General features: G+C 36.5%; 1 protein-coding gene across 18 annotated transcripts in view; it reads right to left on the bottom strand.

Annotated features, from left to right (window-relative positions):
* The window catches only part of PCM1 (pericentriolar material 1), a 77,432-nt gene that overhangs the window by 43,358 nt on the left and 15,721 nt on the right, over window positions 1–18,353 (bottom strand). For 13 of the 18 annotated variants that reach the window (XM_068970225.1, XM_068970224.1, XM_068970223.1 and 10 more), the window contains 13 exons: window positions 16,184–16,370; window positions 14,889–15,062; window positions 14,200–14,357; window positions 13,834–14,078; window positions 9,540–9,676; window positions 9,272–9,401; window positions 8,139–8,279; window positions 7,240–7,430; window positions 6,438–6,641; window positions 4,462–4,681; window positions 4,211–4,356; window positions 3,158–3,348; window positions 699–870 (listed from right to left, as the gene is read on the bottom strand). In XM_068970225.1, coding sequence (XP_068826326.1) covers window positions 699–870; window positions 3,158–3,348; window positions 4,211–4,356; window positions 4,462–4,681; window positions 6,438–6,641; window positions 7,240–7,430; window positions 8,139–8,279; window positions 9,272–9,401; window positions 9,540–9,676; window positions 13,834–14,078; window positions 14,200–14,357; window positions 14,889–15,062; window positions 16,184–16,370 — 2,296 coding nt within the window. Of the gene's footprint in view, window positions 1–698; window positions 871–3,157; window positions 3,349–4,210; window positions 4,357–4,461; window positions 4,682–6,437; window positions 6,642–7,239; window positions 7,431–8,138; window positions 8,280–9,271; window positions 9,402–9,539; window positions 9,677–13,833; window positions 14,082–14,199; window positions 14,358–14,888; window positions 15,063–16,183; window positions 16,371–18,353 lie in introns of all 18 variants that reach the window. The other 5 variants (XM_068970230.1, XM_068970228.1, XM_068970234.1 and 2 more) reach the window with 1 other exon arrangement.

Raw genomic sequence — 18,353 nt, 5'->3', positions numbered from 1 at the left:
ATTTTTACCAGCTGGCTATCACAATCATTTTCTGGATTAAAACAATCATAAAAAACTTATTTACTGAGCCATAAAAATGCATAGAGAATGATTAACCTGGGCCAATAAGTCTTTCACACTGTTTGAGTCAAAATTATAACTGGGAAGAATATCACATTGAAAAATAGTAAATGTGTGAGAAACAAAGAAAACCTTGACTATGACTGATAACAAGTATCACTAAAACTTTCTTGGCAAAACTTGTTTTTACAATCTAATAGTACTCGACATTACATTTGGATGTGCCCTGGGCACATACTCTAATCAGGGGCTACGAATCAAACAAGTCATCACTTTATAAAAACCATCCTCCAGTAGTTAATGTTAGTTTCCAGTTCTAAACCAATGAACAGTGAACTGTTTATAATCTTAAAGAAAGTTACGAAATCAAGGCCAAAGACACTCTATAGGTTAGGTCTTATCCTTTCAAACTGAATCTCACAGGACACTGATCAAAATTCTGAACTGTTCTTAAAGCAGCGTTAGCAGCAGATGTATGCCCGAGAGACCTCTGGTAAGAAGTCAAAGTTTCATTCTCAACACTCTCAAGCCAAACAATCACAAACATCCTCCCTAATTACATTTTCAAATGACATATAATACATATAATCACCAAGTGACACTTAAGCAAATAATGGATTACGGTTACAATAAAGTACCTTTGTTTTTCTGCTCCAATAGAAGAACTACTTTCAAAAGGTTTTGGAAAAGCCATGTATTCTGTTTTCCCCGAAGGATTCTGGGCTAACGGTTGCTGCTGTTCAGTGGGTGTAGAAATATTTTGAGAAAAATCTCCAAAATTAGAAGGAAATAAAGGGCTGAAATTCATACCTAGTAAATAAAAACAATGGGTAAGATACAGAAGCACCTTTAACCTTAAAACAAAATTGAAAGATAGTTTTAATTAAATGTACCATTCCAATCCACCAAAACAAAAAACTAATTAAAATAAACTAACAGAGTGGTTCAGTGGTAAAGAATCCACCTGCTAATGCAAGAGATGAAGGTTTGATCCCTGGGTCAGGAAGATCCCCTAGAGAAGGAAATGGCAGCCCACTTCAGTATTCTTGCCGGGGAAATCCCATGGACAGAGGAGCCTGATGGGCTACAATCCACGGGGTTGCAAACGAGTTGGACACAATTTAGCAACTAAACATCACTCATTTATTTAATCACTGTTTTACAGCTCAGTCCTACTAGTTTTCAGCATTGGCGATTCAAAGATAAATATCGATCCCTACCTCCTCAAGAGTTAAAAGTTAGAAAAAATAATACATGATATTTATTAAAGCAAGCATGACTCTACTGCAGGTGCATTACACTCTGCTGTAGGCACGTTACGTGTGACTTCTTTCAATGCTCAAAACAATGCTGTGAAATAAGTACTATATTTATTTTACTAGTGAGAAAATAGGCTTAGAGATCAAATGCCTAGTAAATAAAAGCGAAAGTTAGATCTCAGGTCTGCATGATTTCAAAGCTCAGGTTTTTTCCACTCTAACTGGGAAGTAAAATATAATCACATACTTTAACATACAGTGCTGCATCAGAGGTATTTGCAAAAGGGCCACTAACAACTTGGGGGAGAAGGGGAACAAGGTTTCAGGAAACTGAACTAGATGATGAAGAATGAACAGTCTCTGAACAGAGCTGCCATGGGTAAAAGGCATATTATGTCAAAAAGGAACAGTAAGTGTAATTGCCTATATTATTTGTTACTTAAACAGCCTAGTCAAAAAACTTTTACTGCCAGTATTAACCCACACTCAAGAACTAAAAAACCTGTTCAACTGTTTAACACCATTACTTTTACAATTCCATTAAGAAAATACACTGTGATATATGAATATTTATATTTACAAAACCCTCCCAACCTTTTTTCTCTTCATATATTCTCTGGCAAACACCTTCAACTCCTCTCTCTTCATGACCCATCTTAACTGATCATTCTATCTCCAGAACATCTTTAAAATTACTCCTTTAAAAAAATAAATAAATAAAAATAAAAAAATAAAATAATATTACTCCTTTTTCTTACCACTACTGCCAATGCCTTAGGTCAAACTATCGTCCCCTTCCTGCTATTACTACAATAGCCTTTTGTTCACCATCTATACTCTCAGCTCTGTCCCTCCAATCTCAATCAATGACTAGTGTCATCATTCTAAAATATAAATTTCATGCCATTCCTCTGCCCAAAGTCTGCCAGTGGCCCCTCTAGTAAGCAATGGAAAGTCCAAGCTTCTTTGCCCAGCACAAGGGCCTCTGCTGTGTTCCAGCACATGAACTACTCTGCTCCTGCCATGGCCCAAAACACCAGCCACACTTTATGACCCCTAATTCTCTACATGACACACTTGTTCCCCTGCTTTGCCACTCTAAGTGGTTCCATTGATCAGCAAGTCCTTTCCCTTCTAATCTCCCTGGAAAAAAGTTCCATCAGTTCTTTAGCTTTACTATCCCTTTCTAAATTTGCTGACAATCCTGTCCCAGCAAAAAGCAGGCTATTCAACCCCACCTGCACCAAGCTGACCGCACCCATGACAAAGCACCAAGCACTTAGTGACACTTTTAGCTTCTCCACTAGACCCTTAAATCCCTTAAAGCATCAGCTTTACTCATCTTTGAATCCCAGCCACTTATATACTGTATGGCACAAGACAGGTGGAGAAAGTCTGAATAAAAGTCTGAACTAAAGAAAAGTAAATATGAGCCTGATCCAGTCACCCTTAGTCTAGAGGTATACCTCCCTACAAAGACATAAAACTCCTCTAGAAGGGTGCTGTCTTATGCACCTCTCCTCTCCTAATATCTTACACAGTACCTGATGTATAGCAGTCAGTAAACAGGTTCATTTCTTTCTCCTTGATAAATAGTTGTGGAATAATTCAAAGGTGTAAGACTAAGCAAACATTTCATAACTTATTTTATTTCATTAGCAACCATACTCAGTTTAAACATTCACTATAAAGAATTAAAGTAGAAAAGAATTTATATTTTTCTTTGCAAACATTTCCTACCATTCCAAAAGTGACTGATAAAAATCCATGTATTAGACAAATGTTATTCTCAAGGACTCTGCATTTACTTACTTTCATTTAAGTTTCTGGCCACTTACTTGGTGCAAATGATGAAAAATTAGTAAACCCCGGTAGGTTAAACAGATTTACAGGCTGAGTTGGAAAGTTGAAAGGACAAAATAAAGTGGGAGAAGGAGGGTGTGACGCACCACTGCCTCCTTCCTTGCTTGCAGGTTTTTCTGGATGCTGATTTTGTTGGCGCATGAGTTCACTGAGCATTTGTTTCAACCTATAAAAGTTGAAGGAGTCAGTAGTTTAAAGGTTAGTTATATTACCATCTATGTCAAGTACATCCAGAAAGTGTGTGTGTATATATATAAAATGATTCAACAGTATGTGGAACACAGGGTTCTCTGGTGGCTCAGTGGTAAAGAATTCGCCTACCAATGCAGGAGACATGAGTTCGATCCCTAGTCTGCAAAGATCCCACATGCCGCAACTACTGAGCCTGTGCTCAAGAGCCTGAGAACTGCAACTACTGAAGTCTGGGTGCCCTAGAACCCATGCTCCACAACAGGAGAAGCCACTGTAATAAGAAGCCTGTGCCAACCACAGAGTAGCCCATGTTCACTGCAACTACAGAAAAAACCCACACAGCAATGAAGATCCAACCCAGCCATAATTATATTTATTATATTTATAATAATAAATATAACATAATGTTAAATAACAGTTAATTAAAAACAAAACAAAAAACAGTATGTGGAACAAGCTGGCTGCTCTGATGTTTACTAGAACAAATATTTGCTTGTGCTGCACACTTAATAACTTAGCCCTTGGAACAAGAACTACACTTAGCACTTCTATCAGAGATAGGCATAATGACAACAGTTTCACCTAAGGTAAGTGTAAAGTTGAAAACCATAGTTATTTTTTTTTAAGTCTGGTCCACAGAATTAAAAGGAAACATTAGGCAAAATCACTGCTTATAAAACTCTCAGGAATCAGAGAAGATTCAAAAATGCAATTTGGTTCAGCCCTTCTCTCCCAGAAGGTAACTGTAAAACCCTTGCTTTTACACTGCAAACCAATGCTAAAACTGAGTTTTAGCACTGAGTATACATTCTCCCTACTTCTAAGGAGCAAATTACCTCTGTACATTATTCTGTTGCCACGTTAGCTGGGTATAGCACTGGTTCAACTGGTGCATTATAAGGTGCACTTGAGGGGATGCAACACTGCTAGGCATAACACTATAAGGACTCGTGAGAAGAGTTTGTAGCAGACAAGATAGAGTCTGTGGAGAGAAAAAATTTTCCGTAACAGTTACCAATGACTTGAAAAAAATGTGTACTGCTTCAAACACAAGATTAAAAAAATTTACTTGCAGAGTAAACTTTACCTGCTGGTCTTGCATTAAAGTCTGACAAATATTGACACTGAAATCAAGTTGTTTCTTTAGCTGATTAATTTGTTCTTGCCATTGTTCTTTCTCTTCTACATAAGAGAGTTCGGACACCCAGCGAAGGTTTTCCTGACGCTGCATGCTGATATTCTGTTGTCTTGTCTTGGCTAAAGGACGATAATTTCCATCTGCTGAAAAAGGGCGGTTGTTCTTCCACCTAACACAAGATTTAAAGCATTGTCATTTTATGTAATCACGTATATTTTAAATCTGGCAAAAAACCTTGATAGTCTGCTTGGTCCATACGCCTGTATTCCATTTTTAAGTTCACTGGACTTAAAATGTATATAAAATAGAGTGAGAAAAATTCTGGATTTCTAGTCTTGTACAGTATCACTTTGCATTCCTTTTCAGTCTTTTTTCACTTATGTTTTACAGAGAAGAGTCCATATAATTCTGTATTCTTCAAAATGAAAAGTTATTATGGATACTTTATCACAAGCATTTTTCCACTCTTCAAGCCTTTAAGCTTAGCCACATAACACCCCATCAAGTGCAACTACTTAAACCATCTTTTTATACATGAAATGTGTTTTGGTTATAAATAACAATGCAGTAGACATCTTTGTTGATACATCTTTTTTACTATCTATGATTTTTATTTTTGCTTAATTCCCCCAAACAAGAGTGAAGATCAAAGATAATCAACCTTCCTTCCTCCTATCGAGCTGGAATCTATCTTGACAACAGTACTCTTGTGATAAAGTAAACACCCTATGTGGTCTTTGTCCCAGGTTCCCAGCACACAGCTCCTAACTCCTGACTATCTCCTGGGTGACGACTGCCTTCTGTTATTCATTATGCACTCCTTTTGGCAAACCCTAGGTAGCCTCATGATGAAGACTGGTCACCAGAAAAACCAACCAGACGTTGGGTTCGAACTTTCAGCATTCCCCAAACTTCCAGGGAGGCAGACTGAGCTTAATCACCAATGACTTAATCAATTCTGCCTGGGTAAAGAAATCACCATAAAAACTCCTGAACAGTGTGGTGAGGACAGCTTCTGGGTTGAACACAGTGAAGTACTAGGCAGCTGATGTGCCCAGAGAGGGCATAAAAGCTCTTTGCTCCTTCCCAACCCACCCATGCTTTACACATCTCTTTCTCTGAGTAATATCTTTCATAAGTCAGTAAATTTAAATATTTTCCAGAGCTCTATGAGCTGTTTTAGCAAATTATGGAACATGAAAGAAGGTGTTGCTGTTGTTCAGTTGCTAAGTCATGTCCTAACTGCACACACCAGGCTTCTCTGTCCATCACTATCTCCCTGAGTTTGCTCAAACTCATGTCCATTGAGTCAGTGATGCCATCCAACCATCTCATCCTCTGTCACCCCCTTCTCCTTCCACCTTCAATCTTTCCCAGCATCAGTCTTTTCCAAGGAGTCAGGTCCTAGCATCAGATGGCCAAAGTATTGGAGCTTCAGCATCAGTCCTTCCAATGAATATTCAGGACTGATTTCCTTTAGAATTGACTGGTTTGATCTCCTTCCTGTGCAAGGGACTCGCAAGAGTCTTCCCAGCACTATAGTTCAAAAGCGTTAATTCTTTGGCACTCAGCCTTCTTTATGGTCCAACTCTCACATCCATACATGACTAATGGAAAAACCATAGCTTTGACTATACAGACCTTTGTCAGCAAAGCAAAGCTATGGAAACCCCAAAATCTGTAGCCAAGTCGGACAGAAGTGCAGGTGCTCTGAAGACTCGAGACTTTAAAGTGGCATCTGAAGTGAGGGCACTCTTCTTGAGACTGAGTCTCCTAACCTGTGGAATCTGGCCAACTCCAGGTAGTTAGTATTGGAATTATATAGTGGAACATGCACTTGGTTTAGATAACTGAAGAACTGCTTGGTGTCAGAAAGATGGGAAACTCTTTAAAATCAAGCAAAAAATTAAAATACTGAAACTAACCTATTTTTAGTTTCCTTTACATTGTAAGAATTACGATTTGCACTGTTTGGAGGATACATATGAAAGTTATCATTGGAACTGGCATCTTGCTCCTCCTCTTCCTCCTCTTCATCTGTCCGAACAATTCCTTCAGAAAGATAACCATCTTCATCTCCTTCTTCATCTAGGGCACACTGGGTAGAACCTCCCCAAGTTGCCATTGTTCTGGAGATTAAGAGACAAAATACAGATCATTCTGGAGATGAGCTACTTCACCTCCTACTATGAAACAAACTCTGTACCCCTTGCTAAAAAAAATTATATATATACACACACACACACACACACACACACACACCCATGTGTGTATATAAAACTTCATTTAGGCATAATTAACTATGAGATGGCTATTACTCTCCAACTGCTATAATATAAAATGTTTACTCTGCCTTCCACAAAACAATTCTTCAAATAAATTAAACTAGTAATCATATCCCCTGGGACTCATTCCTAAAGTAAACCTCCCTCAACTTTTAACTTTTCCTTGAGTGACAGTTTTCTAGATCAAAATCCTCAAGAAAATCTCTATCAGTTTGGTCAAGTGTCTTAGTAATTTTTTAAAACAATTTTAAAAGAGAGAAAGGTGATGCTATGAGAAGTTACAACAGAAACTAGCTGGATTGAGTCACAAAGGTGATGCTTAACACCCAAGCCTCACTGCAATAGCAGACTTGTGCTGTGATGCAGAGGGAAAATGAGGCTGCCTATCCTACAAGTGTTAAATAGGTGGCATTTTTTAAACTGATTCAAACACCTCTCTTACTTTTCTGTTCTGCTTTGCTGAGGTGTACACAGGTTCTCAGATCCATCACTTCTCAATGAAACAGCCACTGGAGATGCAGTTTCAGCCAGACCTTGCCTCCTCTGATGTTCAGCCATCAGAGCTTCCAGCTGCTTTCTTCTCTGTCGTAGCTCCTCCCTTAACATTTCATGTCTTCGCATATCTGACCATACCTGTTATTTTAAAAGTTACAGTCAAGTTACTGTAAGTACTGGATTTGTTTCAGCCTTAAAGAAAAACAGGTTAATACTATTGCTAATACCAACAAAAATTTCTATCCTCACTCTATCCTTTTTATACTGAGACACCCATGAAGGTTAAAATGCTATTTTAGTAATAAATTAGAAAAAATTAGGCAACCATTAATTCTTAATGAATACAGTCAGGAGACATGAAAGACACGGGTTCCATCTCTGGGTCAGTAAGATCCCCTGGGGGAGGAAATGGCAACCCACTCCATTCATGTCTGGGAAATCCCACGGACAGAGGAGCCTCGGCCACAGTCCATGTGGCTGCAAAAGAGTCAGACATGACTAAGCAACTGAACACGGACATAGTAACTTCATCAACTGAGAAAAAGTTGTTATGTTTTCCATAAATCACAGATAAATAAAATGCCAAAGGACAAGTTTTTCTAATTGAAGTGAATACTACTTATTGTAACTATTCCTTACATACAAGTCTGCCAAATATTTGTTAATAAAGGGCAAGACTTAAGATACTAAGAAGTACCTCAACTTAATTACTTTTTGGAAAAAATTATTTCTTCCCACAACTTAAGGCACATAATAAGTTACATTTAAAAACATGTTTCATGGATATTCAGTTTTCTTCCTTAAGACATGACTTAAGACCCAGGAACAAAGTGCAGTATACAATACCTCATTATCTACCACTGAAGAATCATGAGGCTCAAAACCAGATTTGCTTGTACTGGCTTCATTTTCATTAACGGTTGGGGACGAAGTAACAGCTGGCATATGTGTTTTTGTGGGACAATTACCCACACTAGCAGCTGACAGCTAAAAAAGAATTAATAAAAACTACTATAAAGAATTGAAGTAATTATGTTAATTTCTCATAAAAGCAATTATTTCATTTCTCTAGGGCTTTGGTACCATATTTAGTTTGTTATTGCCACACCTCAATTGCCATCATTATTCAAAGAAAACCCAACATAAGAAAAAAAGATGAAAATGCAGGCTATAGATGATCAGTATTACTAACCCTCCAGAACAACAGGACATGAGGGATAAAACATTACTGTGGAAAATGTCATATACTCAACCCAACTCTAGCATATATTCCTCTGGTATTTAGACTGGGAACAAGAAAAAAGACTTAGACAAAGAATAAAAGATAAACATCTAGAAAACAAAGTAATATTAGAAATATCACTTGATACATTTCCTTTTCTTTGAAAACAAAACCTGACTCATAAAGCTATTCCTAACAATAAAGTGTACGAAAAACCTCAAAAAGAATGGATCATTCCCTCCCATATTAACCCTACTCCTGATTACGTGACATGGACAAAGATTGTACATTCTCTGCTCAATCTCAAACACCCATGCGTGGGGTACTATTTAATAAGCATATATACATGTAATATTCAAACTACAAATAAAGTATTTTAATTTCCCAAAAAACTCACGGTAGCTTAACAGCTTTACCATGTAATTTTAGACCAGTAAGAAACGGAAATGCTTCTCCCTTAACTGCAAAGTTCAACCCAAAATATCTTAATATAATAAACAGTTATGAATACACATGTTCTGAATCACTAGCCAGGCAGCCCAACAAGTGAAAGAATGTAAATAATCAGAGTTAATTCCTACGTGCTATCTTTCACAGTATAAAGGTACATCCCTAACCCATTTCATTTGTCCCTCCATTTCTTTAATCATAAAAGATTTACAAATCTATTGTATTAGTACAAGACAAGGAGTACTTTCAATTGACATTAAGGCTTTAAACATGTTTCTTCAGACAAACAAAGAAATTTCCTAATTACCTGTAGGTTAGGACATGCCTTTTGCAATTCTTGAATTTTCTCTTGAATCTCAATCAGTTTCTTTCTTTCTTCCTGCAATTGTTTGAGTTCTCTCTGTTGCTGCTGTAGTTTAGCCTCATAAAATTTCTCTCTATAATTAAATTGACATTACATTTGTGGACTCCAGTAAATCTGATAACAGCATTAAACATGATGCAGTCGAGTGCCTATGGAGACTTTCTAACAAGCACTCAATTTCTATGACATGAAAGTCAGAAGCTTAACATACCTTGCCTTTTCATTTACTCCAGCATCTTTCTGTGTTTTATTGGCATTTCCTCTAGTGTTATTTGCATTTTGTTTGGTGTCTTCTGCTGGGAAGAAATCCTCCACAGAAGTAACTCCTTGATTGGCTGCATCATCATCCTAAAATAGCATCATTATATTAAAATCGCCTTGATATGTAAAAACATCATCCAAGTCATACCTTAGTAAATATGACTCAGTTGTAAAATTCACATAAAATTGAAAGCAGTAGGGAAAGCATATGATTTTTAGAGAATAATGAAGTTCATCTTCTACTAATGTCAGGAAATAAAGTACTAAAACTAAAATAGTACATTAATAATTTGAGCTGCCAATTACCCAGTAATGGCAAATACTAGTTTGTCTTTTCCTTCCTTGACCAGATTGTGAACTATCAAAAAACAGCTTATATGAAAAAGATAAAAACTGCATCACTGAAGCTGGGAACTCTTGATATGAGATCATTTTTCTTCAGATATATAACTTTTATATCAACAATTTAATAATTTATGTCTAGTATCATTTGCTCAGTTAGTTTTCCATTTCCTCACTTTGGTATTTAGTTTGTGAAACAAGTACCAATGGCTCCCAATAGAAAAGCTAATGAGAATGTACCATCTCAAAAGTGTCACTGGAAAAACAACAAAAAATTACTTATCTTCCTAAGAGTAGGTCCATATCTGCTGTCAAAATCAATGTACTTATTAAACTGTTAAGACTGGAGATCATCTGTCACATTTTCTTAAAAATATTTAATACTGTACACTTTATACATGCTTTTTCTGCAGATATCAACTGAAACTTTAACTGCTGGATATAGAATTCTAGTAAAATCTTCAAGAGTTAAAGCTGACTAGATTGCAAACCTATCTAATCCATTTTAAGCTTCTAGAGATGGTGTTACTCTGGTCTTCTCACAGATCTAAAAGCTAAGCTAATATATTACTAAAATGGTAAGCTTAAAAAGAACTGAGTTGCAACCCAAGGATACCAAAGATGGATCATGAGGCATTTTCACACAATAAGAAGCGGAAAAACCAAAGTATGAGGAAAAAAACACTCTTAAGTTTCAGACTGTTATGTGAGGGTGTCTGAACACTTAATATAAACTCCAACACTAAAAGTAACTGACTACAGAATTACTGATGTAAGGCATGTTGTATCACGAGAGATTGGTTCAAGATGGCGGAGCAGAAGGACGAGCGCTCATCTTCTGAGAGAGCACCAAAATCGCTACTAGCTGTTGAACCACCATCAACAGGTGGACACTGGAACCCACCAAAAAAAGATACTCCACATACAAGGACAAAGGAGGAGCCGCAATGAGATAGTAGGAGGGTTGCAATCATAATAAAATCAAATCCTATACCCAGCAGGTAGGCAACCCACAAATTGGAGAACAATACTACCAAAGAAGTTCTCGCACTACTGTCAAGGTTCCAAGCCACCCACCAGTCTCCCCAGCCTGGGGATCCGGCAAAGGGACTGGAAATCCCCAGGGAATCTGACTTTGAAGGCCAGGGGGGTTTGATTACAGAACTTCCACAGGACAGGAAACAGAGACTCTACTCTTGGAGGGCACTAACACATTGTTTCACAAACTAAAATACATCAGATGGATGTGTGGAGACTTAAAAGGCATCATAAGGTTTTACAGAACATATAAGCTGTCTCACTTAATCTAATCAGGAATAACGACAGTTTTATACAATCATGGTAACTGTATAACTGTTTCGAACTTCTCCTGAATCCCTTGGGAAAAAAGGATAGAAGTAAAGGCACAAGCAAAAGAAAACTACCCATAATAAATAAATAAAACTTATCAATCTTAAACATACAAAAATTTGGGGAGTTTTGGATCATTTTTTAAAAAGTTCTCAGGACAAGGGCCCTTAATCCTTTGGGGTTGCTGTTTCTTTTTTTTTCATACATGTCAATTCCCTAAAACAAAAGAGCTCCAATCAACATAAACCTGAAGTTAAGCTGACTCATCTATAAGCCACCAAATTATTCACCATTTCTGATCTATTATTCCCAAGCTGGAATCAGTATTGCTGGGAGAAATAACAACAAGGTCAGATATGCAGATGATACCACTCTAATGGCAGAAAGTGAAGAGACACTGAAGAGCCTCTTGATGAGAATGAAACAGGAGAGTGAAAAACCAGGCTTGAAACTCAACATTAAAAAAACTAAGATCATGGCATCTGGTCCCATCACTTCATGGCGAACAGAAAGGGAAAAAGTAGAAACAGTGACAAACTTTGTCTTCTTGGGCTCCAAAATCACCGCAGATGGTGACTGCAGCCACAAAATGAAAAGATGCTTGCTCCTTGGAAGGAAAAACATGACAAACTTAGCATATTAAAAAGCAGAGACATCATTTTGCCAACAAAGATCCATATGGTCAAAGCTATTGTTTTTCCATTAGTCATGTACACATGTGAGAGTTGGACCATAAAGAAGGCTGAGCACTGAAGAACTGATGACTTCAAATTGTGGTGCTGGAGAAGACTCTTGACAATCCTTTGGCCTGCAAGAAGATCCAATCAGTCAATCCTAAAGGAAATCAACCTAGAATATTCACTGGAAGGACTGATGCTGAAGCTGAAACTCCAGTACTTTGGTCACCTAATATAAAGACCTGGCTCACTGGAAATGATCCTTATGTTGGGAAAGACTGAAGGAAGGAAAGACTGAAGGATAAAAAAGAAGGCAGCTGCAGAGGATGAGGTGGTTAGACAGAATCACCAACTCAACAGACAGGAATTTGAATAAACTTCAGGAGATAATAAAGGATAGGGTAGTCTGGTGCACTGTAGTCCATGGGATTGCAAAGTCAGACACGATTTAGCAACAGAACAACAACATATATGTATAAATAAACATATAGGGTATTATTTATATTTCATAATTATGTATCTATGTAATTACATAGACAGGTTTATATACACTGATATGAAGTTGGAGAAACCTGGCATGCTACAGCTTGTGGGGTCGCAAAGATCCGGACATGACTTAGTGACTGAAAAACAACATACTGATATGAAGAAATCTCTGACATGTGTAGTAGGAAAAAAAGCAAGTTGAAAAATAATACAATCTATATAAACACAAAGAAATAAAAAACAAAACTTTTATGTAATTTTTGTTTACAACTGCAAACTGATTTAAATGCACAGCAATCTCTGTGAAGGAGAATGGGATTATGAAGGTTCAGAAGGAGTTTACAAGTAATGTTTCCTTTATTTTAAAATAAAGTACACAGTCATCTTTCACTTGAGTAATTCAAAATAAGCATTTCAAAAGAGGTTGTAAATAATACTTAAAATTTTTTATTTGCCAAAAAAATTTTTTATATACCTTTATCAGTGTGGTTATATATACTTCACTTTTTCGACATAACATAAGCTAAGCAAACCTAAATGAAAACAAATCACTAATTTTACCAGAAGATTTCTGGATTTCAAAAATCATATAAATTTGAATACTTTAGAAACACTCTTAAGGATACTTCTATACAGTGATTATGTTGCTGAGAAAACAACAGAAATATATATGTAACAGATGAAAGGGACTGATTTTAAAAAATTTAGTCATTTTTAAAAAGGTTTAGAGCTAGTCATAACTTTGGACCACAACAGTCCATAAATACACTGTCTAGAAGTGTATTAATAATTATGTAATTTTATGTTCACATATACAAATGGCTTTTTTTTAATTTACAGCTAATAGGTCCAACTTTACTTCTTTGGCCTTACTGAATAAAACTCAGACAACATACGGTTTTTCTACATCAAGTGAGTTAAGATCTCAGCCAGAAGTCTCAACTCTGGCTCTGACAATAGTACAACTGTGGTTAATTAACATTTCTAATCTGTATGTATATCCACCTAATTGAGATGCTACTGAGTTCTACATGATACACAACTAGAATCTCTGGCAGGAAGACAAACTTGTTTTTGTAATAAAGTTATACTGGTACACAGCTATGCTCATTTGTTTACTGTCTACTGCTGCTTTTGTGCTGGACAGAAACTGTATGGCCCACAATGCCGAAAATATTTACAAATTCACTCTTAGGAAAAGTTTGCTGATCTCTGGTAATACAGCACGTAAAGTGCTAAGCACATAAACCACTATGTAGTTAGAATTCAATAAACATATACTAGTATACTTATACCCACATAATTATCAAACATATACACACATTTTACCTTATAAGACTATACATTTTTTGACAGATTTAAAAAAAAAAAAAAAAAGGCAGTATTTACCTGCACCATGGCAACAAGGTTCTGTAAGTGTCTAAGTTTCAGTTTTGCAGCCATAAGCTTCTGGATCTTATGTTCAAATTCAGCATCTTCAGGGGTCTCAATGATCAGGCTGCTGCTATGACTAGACACTGAAGCTCCACTGAGGGCCTCATCTTCTGCTTCCTCCTCCTCCTCTTCCTCCTCCTCCTCATCGTGACCTTGTGCAACAGGCATCTCCTGTTCTCCTTCTCTATTGTATCGACAATCTGCTGAAAATATGTATCACTGAAATGCAGTAACTTAATGAACTTAATTAAGAGCTCTAAAGAAAGAAAATCCACTTCCCAAGAATATGGTACAAGTATCTTTGAATAGAGTCAATCATACCTGAAGGAGGAGGCATGTTTAGAGCCCTTATGTTGGCAGCAGACCTGTTGTTAATTTCACAGTTAGAATTAACTGCTCGCCCATCTCTATTGTTAGAAACACACTGTGCATTAGAATTACTATTTACTTCGTTCCAGGTGGCAGCTACTTGTGGATTTCTGAAAGGAAGGAAAATAGCCTCAAGTTACTTAAGGTAAAAAGACATATGTAATATTAAAAAAATCAAAGTTTTAGAACTACTAATAAAAATAATTCCAAACTATGAACATCATTGGCTATTTCCCCATTTAATTTCATCTTTTAAATAAATGGCTCCTGCATTTCACTGGCTTCAGCTATTCAAAAATTTAAGAAGAAAAATATGTAAAAAAATCAAAATTACAACAAAGAAAATTAAAATTACACCAAAAAATAAAGACACAGGAAAATGAGAGGTTATATACTTCTTATAATTAACTTACATTTGATGTAACAAACAGCAAATTTACTAAACTTCTGTACTCAGTACATCCCTACTTGCTTTTCTTTACAGGACAAGTTAAGATTACACTGACCAAACAACAGACTTACAGGAGAAAAGCTTCAGTAAAATGCAAACAGTAAGCACCCTACTGAGGGCTTTCTGTTCCATATTAAAAGTACTATTAGAATGAGTATGTTAGAAAAACAAACTTGCAAAAAGTTCTCACCGAATGTTAGTAACAGGTTCAGAGTTTTCATGCTCGGAATCATATTCTGACTCTTCAGTTTCTTCTTCTTTTGTGTTTTCATTCACAGCATCTGTCATCATATCTGATGTTTGCTCATAATAATGAACTAATTCTCTTAGTTCATTCAACCTCTTTCGAACTTCATTTAACTTCCTGATAAACAACAAATATATACAAATTAACACCCATTTTAGTAAAATAAAGCATACACTATTTCCATACAGTAGCAGCCAGCACATACAAATGTTAAACTCAGTCAAATACCCAGGGTATGAGACTGCAATGAATTTAATTTCAAGTACAGGTTATTCAAAATCTCATCACCTTATATCCGAACGTTACAGACAAACATACAAGAAATTCTCCTTAAAGTGCTCACTTTAAACAGGTACAAATGTTAACAGCTTAAACCTTAATATCAAAGATATTCCTAGGTTTCTTAATAACTATCAAGAATGTGAAGTACTAAATATTTCATTTAAATAGTACCTCTCAGGCAAATCCGACATATAGGGATTACTGAGCATTTACCAAATTCTCAATTTGTCTACAATATATAGAGCTCTATAAAGTATGTCACATTTTAACAAAAATAATAATTAGGTTGTTGAGTTTTTAATGAATTCCAGGAATAATGCCAATAGGTTTTAATACTTAAAACACTTTTATCATCAAATATATTATGCCAGACGAAGAAAGAGGCTTAGTGAGAGTGCTACTGGTCCATAGTCACACAGCCTTGTGAAACACAACTTCAAGGCTCTCTGACTCTACAGTCTGGGCTAAAATACATAGATCTTTTAACTGCAGTTCCTTTACTTGTAAAATAGGAATATATTATGTACTGCTGTGCTCATTCAGTCTTGTCTGACTCTTAGTGACACTATGGACTATAGCCCACCAGGCTCCTCTGTCCATGGAATTTTCCAGGCAAGAATACTGGAGCAGGTTGCCACGCCCTCTTTCAGGAGATCTTCCCAACCCAGGGATCAAACCCGCATCTCTTGCATGTCCTGCACTGGCAGGTAGATTCTCTACCACTGTGCCACCGGGGAAGACCCCAGGAATACATTAGCTCACAGAAATTACATTTCTCTAGGATAACTCAAAAACGCATGTATAATACACACACACTTACTCTTCCACTACATCACTTAAGAATGTTTATCATATTAAATTCAGTTTTTCCAGAATTTTCAACAACAAAAACCCCCAAATTTGACCCTATGATTCAATTATAATCTATGTAAACAATGTGTGTATAAATGATTTACTGGAGTTTTTCAGTTGGATTTAGGTGGCCTTCATTTTCATTCTGATTCTGAGAAACCAGAGAAGCAGCAGGATAAGGAACAGATGGCGTGAGGTTATTGGATTCTCCATTGACCACTGGTGTTAAGACTACAGGAGCAGAGGGAGCCGTGGTTGTACTTCTCTGATCCACACTCCTTTGTGGAGAGGCTGAAGAAGGCACAACTATAAAAAAAAAAAAAAAAAAGCCAGATAACATACATAAATATAGCATCAAACAACACATTCACAGTTTGCTTGGATAGTGAAAAATGAAAACCAAAAGTCATTAACATCTTAAATTCTGCAGCTTTAAAATGTGAAACTTAAGCATATAACATCCAGGCTACTTGTTTATTAACAAGTCCCTCAACCAACCAGAGTTAAAACAGAAAGGAAAGAAGAGCAGGAAGACAAGATGGAAATCACCAAGAACTATGATATTCTACCTTGAAAAAGTAACGAGAGTGCTTCTCTGATCAATTTGCTTCTGGGTTAAGTTAAACACAGCCACTGTGTATGATGTACAGCCTACAAGCTACAAATTTATGGGGCAGCCCTAGCTGATCAGGTCCCTGAGAATGTTCCACTCCAGAGGGATTCTATCTGGTCTCCAAGATGGAACTCTTCTTGTTCCAAAAGATAAAGCAAAATTGTTAAAGTGACTGCAGTACATTACACCATGAAATGCAATAAAATTTTCTAATTGGTTGATGGCTAATCCTCTGCAGTTCTTGAACTACATTTTAATTACTCTTCTGTCCACACAGATCAGACAAAGATATCTTATGCTTTCAAGCACAATGAATGAAGACTAAGAACCTTCGTGCTTCTCTCCTACCACTCTAAGTTATAATCATTTATCTTTCTCACAATGACAACCATCATTTGTTGCTCACATTACCACCTACTACAGCTGGTTTCCAATAGTCTTTTCTTTCTATTCCTTGACTGTTCTACCTTTTGCTGCTGCTTTCACGCTTTTTCCCAGAGAAAAATATGATTTTTTAGTCTCAGTAGACAGAGTGCTCTTTTCTTTATATGTATAAAACTGACCACAAGGGTCTGAGTACAACTTCCGAAAAACTTAGACGTTTTTCTTGGTTATGATCATCAGTTCAGGAAGAATAAGCACTGGGATTAGATTATACTCTGGAGGAGGGGGAGGAGCAGCTGAAGTCGGGGGAAAGAAAGGAGTATGTTTCAGGGCAGAAATAGTACACTTCTTCGAGGGTGGCAGAGAATTAGGTTGGAGAACAAGGAACAGGGATCCAGAGATGTTTTCCATCCCTCGTCTTTTCTTTAATAAGACAGCAGCTGAAATGTTAGAGAATAATGACCAGTGGGGTTGATCCTGCCAATTTCAATTTCCAACGCTATAGCTCCTACTTATCAACTGTTTGAGGAAGAGGCAGTGACCAGATTTGGAGGATGAGGTTAAATGAGGACAAGTAACTAGATCTCAATTAGACAAAGGCAAGTAAAACATGAGGTCGGAAAAGACAGTTTCTATAGTATAACTGAGATGACCATTGGTTTTCTTATATAACTAACTAGTCGTAAATCAATATAAATAACTAGTACAATCAGCCCTCCATATCCAAGAGATCTGCAGATTTAACAAAAAGCAGACAGAAAATATTCAGGAAAAAAAAAAAACAACGTGGATCTGCAGCATGCTGGTTAACTGTTTACACAGCATTGACATTGTATTATGTGTTTTAAGTAACCCAGAGATGATTTCAAATGGACTGGACGAGGTGCTTAGATTGTATGTAAATTCTATGCCATTTTAGATAAGGGACTTAAGCACCCTCACATTTTGTTATCTGTAGAGGGTATGCGTGGGAGTACTGGTACCAATCCCCATGGATACTACCAAATGGTTGTATAATTATTTAACTAGTATAACTAGGCTAACTGTATGCCTTTTCTACTCCTGCCTGAGATGACTATTGCTATATTTCAAAAAATGAGGTGTTTGGAACTTTCTGCACTAAGCTATTTTTTCATATCTCGTTTTTTTTCATATAAATACTTCCTAAATCTGTTTTATAATTTTAAAATAAATGTACTAATCTGGTTCAGTTTTTAAGGAAAAATTTTGGATATGCTAAAAAGTGCAGCATTACTGTGTCCAAGTATCTAAGTGCT

Source organism: Capricornis sumatraensis, chromosome 4 (assembly GCF_032405125.1).
Source record: "Capricornis sumatraensis isolate serow.1 chromosome 4, serow.2, whole genome shotgun sequence".
Lineage (NCBI taxonomy): Eukaryota > Metazoa > Chordata > Mammalia > Artiodactyla > Bovidae > Capricornis > Capricornis sumatraensis.
Note: the sequence above shows the minus strand (reverse complement) of the source record. Positions and strands in the feature narration are given on the sequence as shown.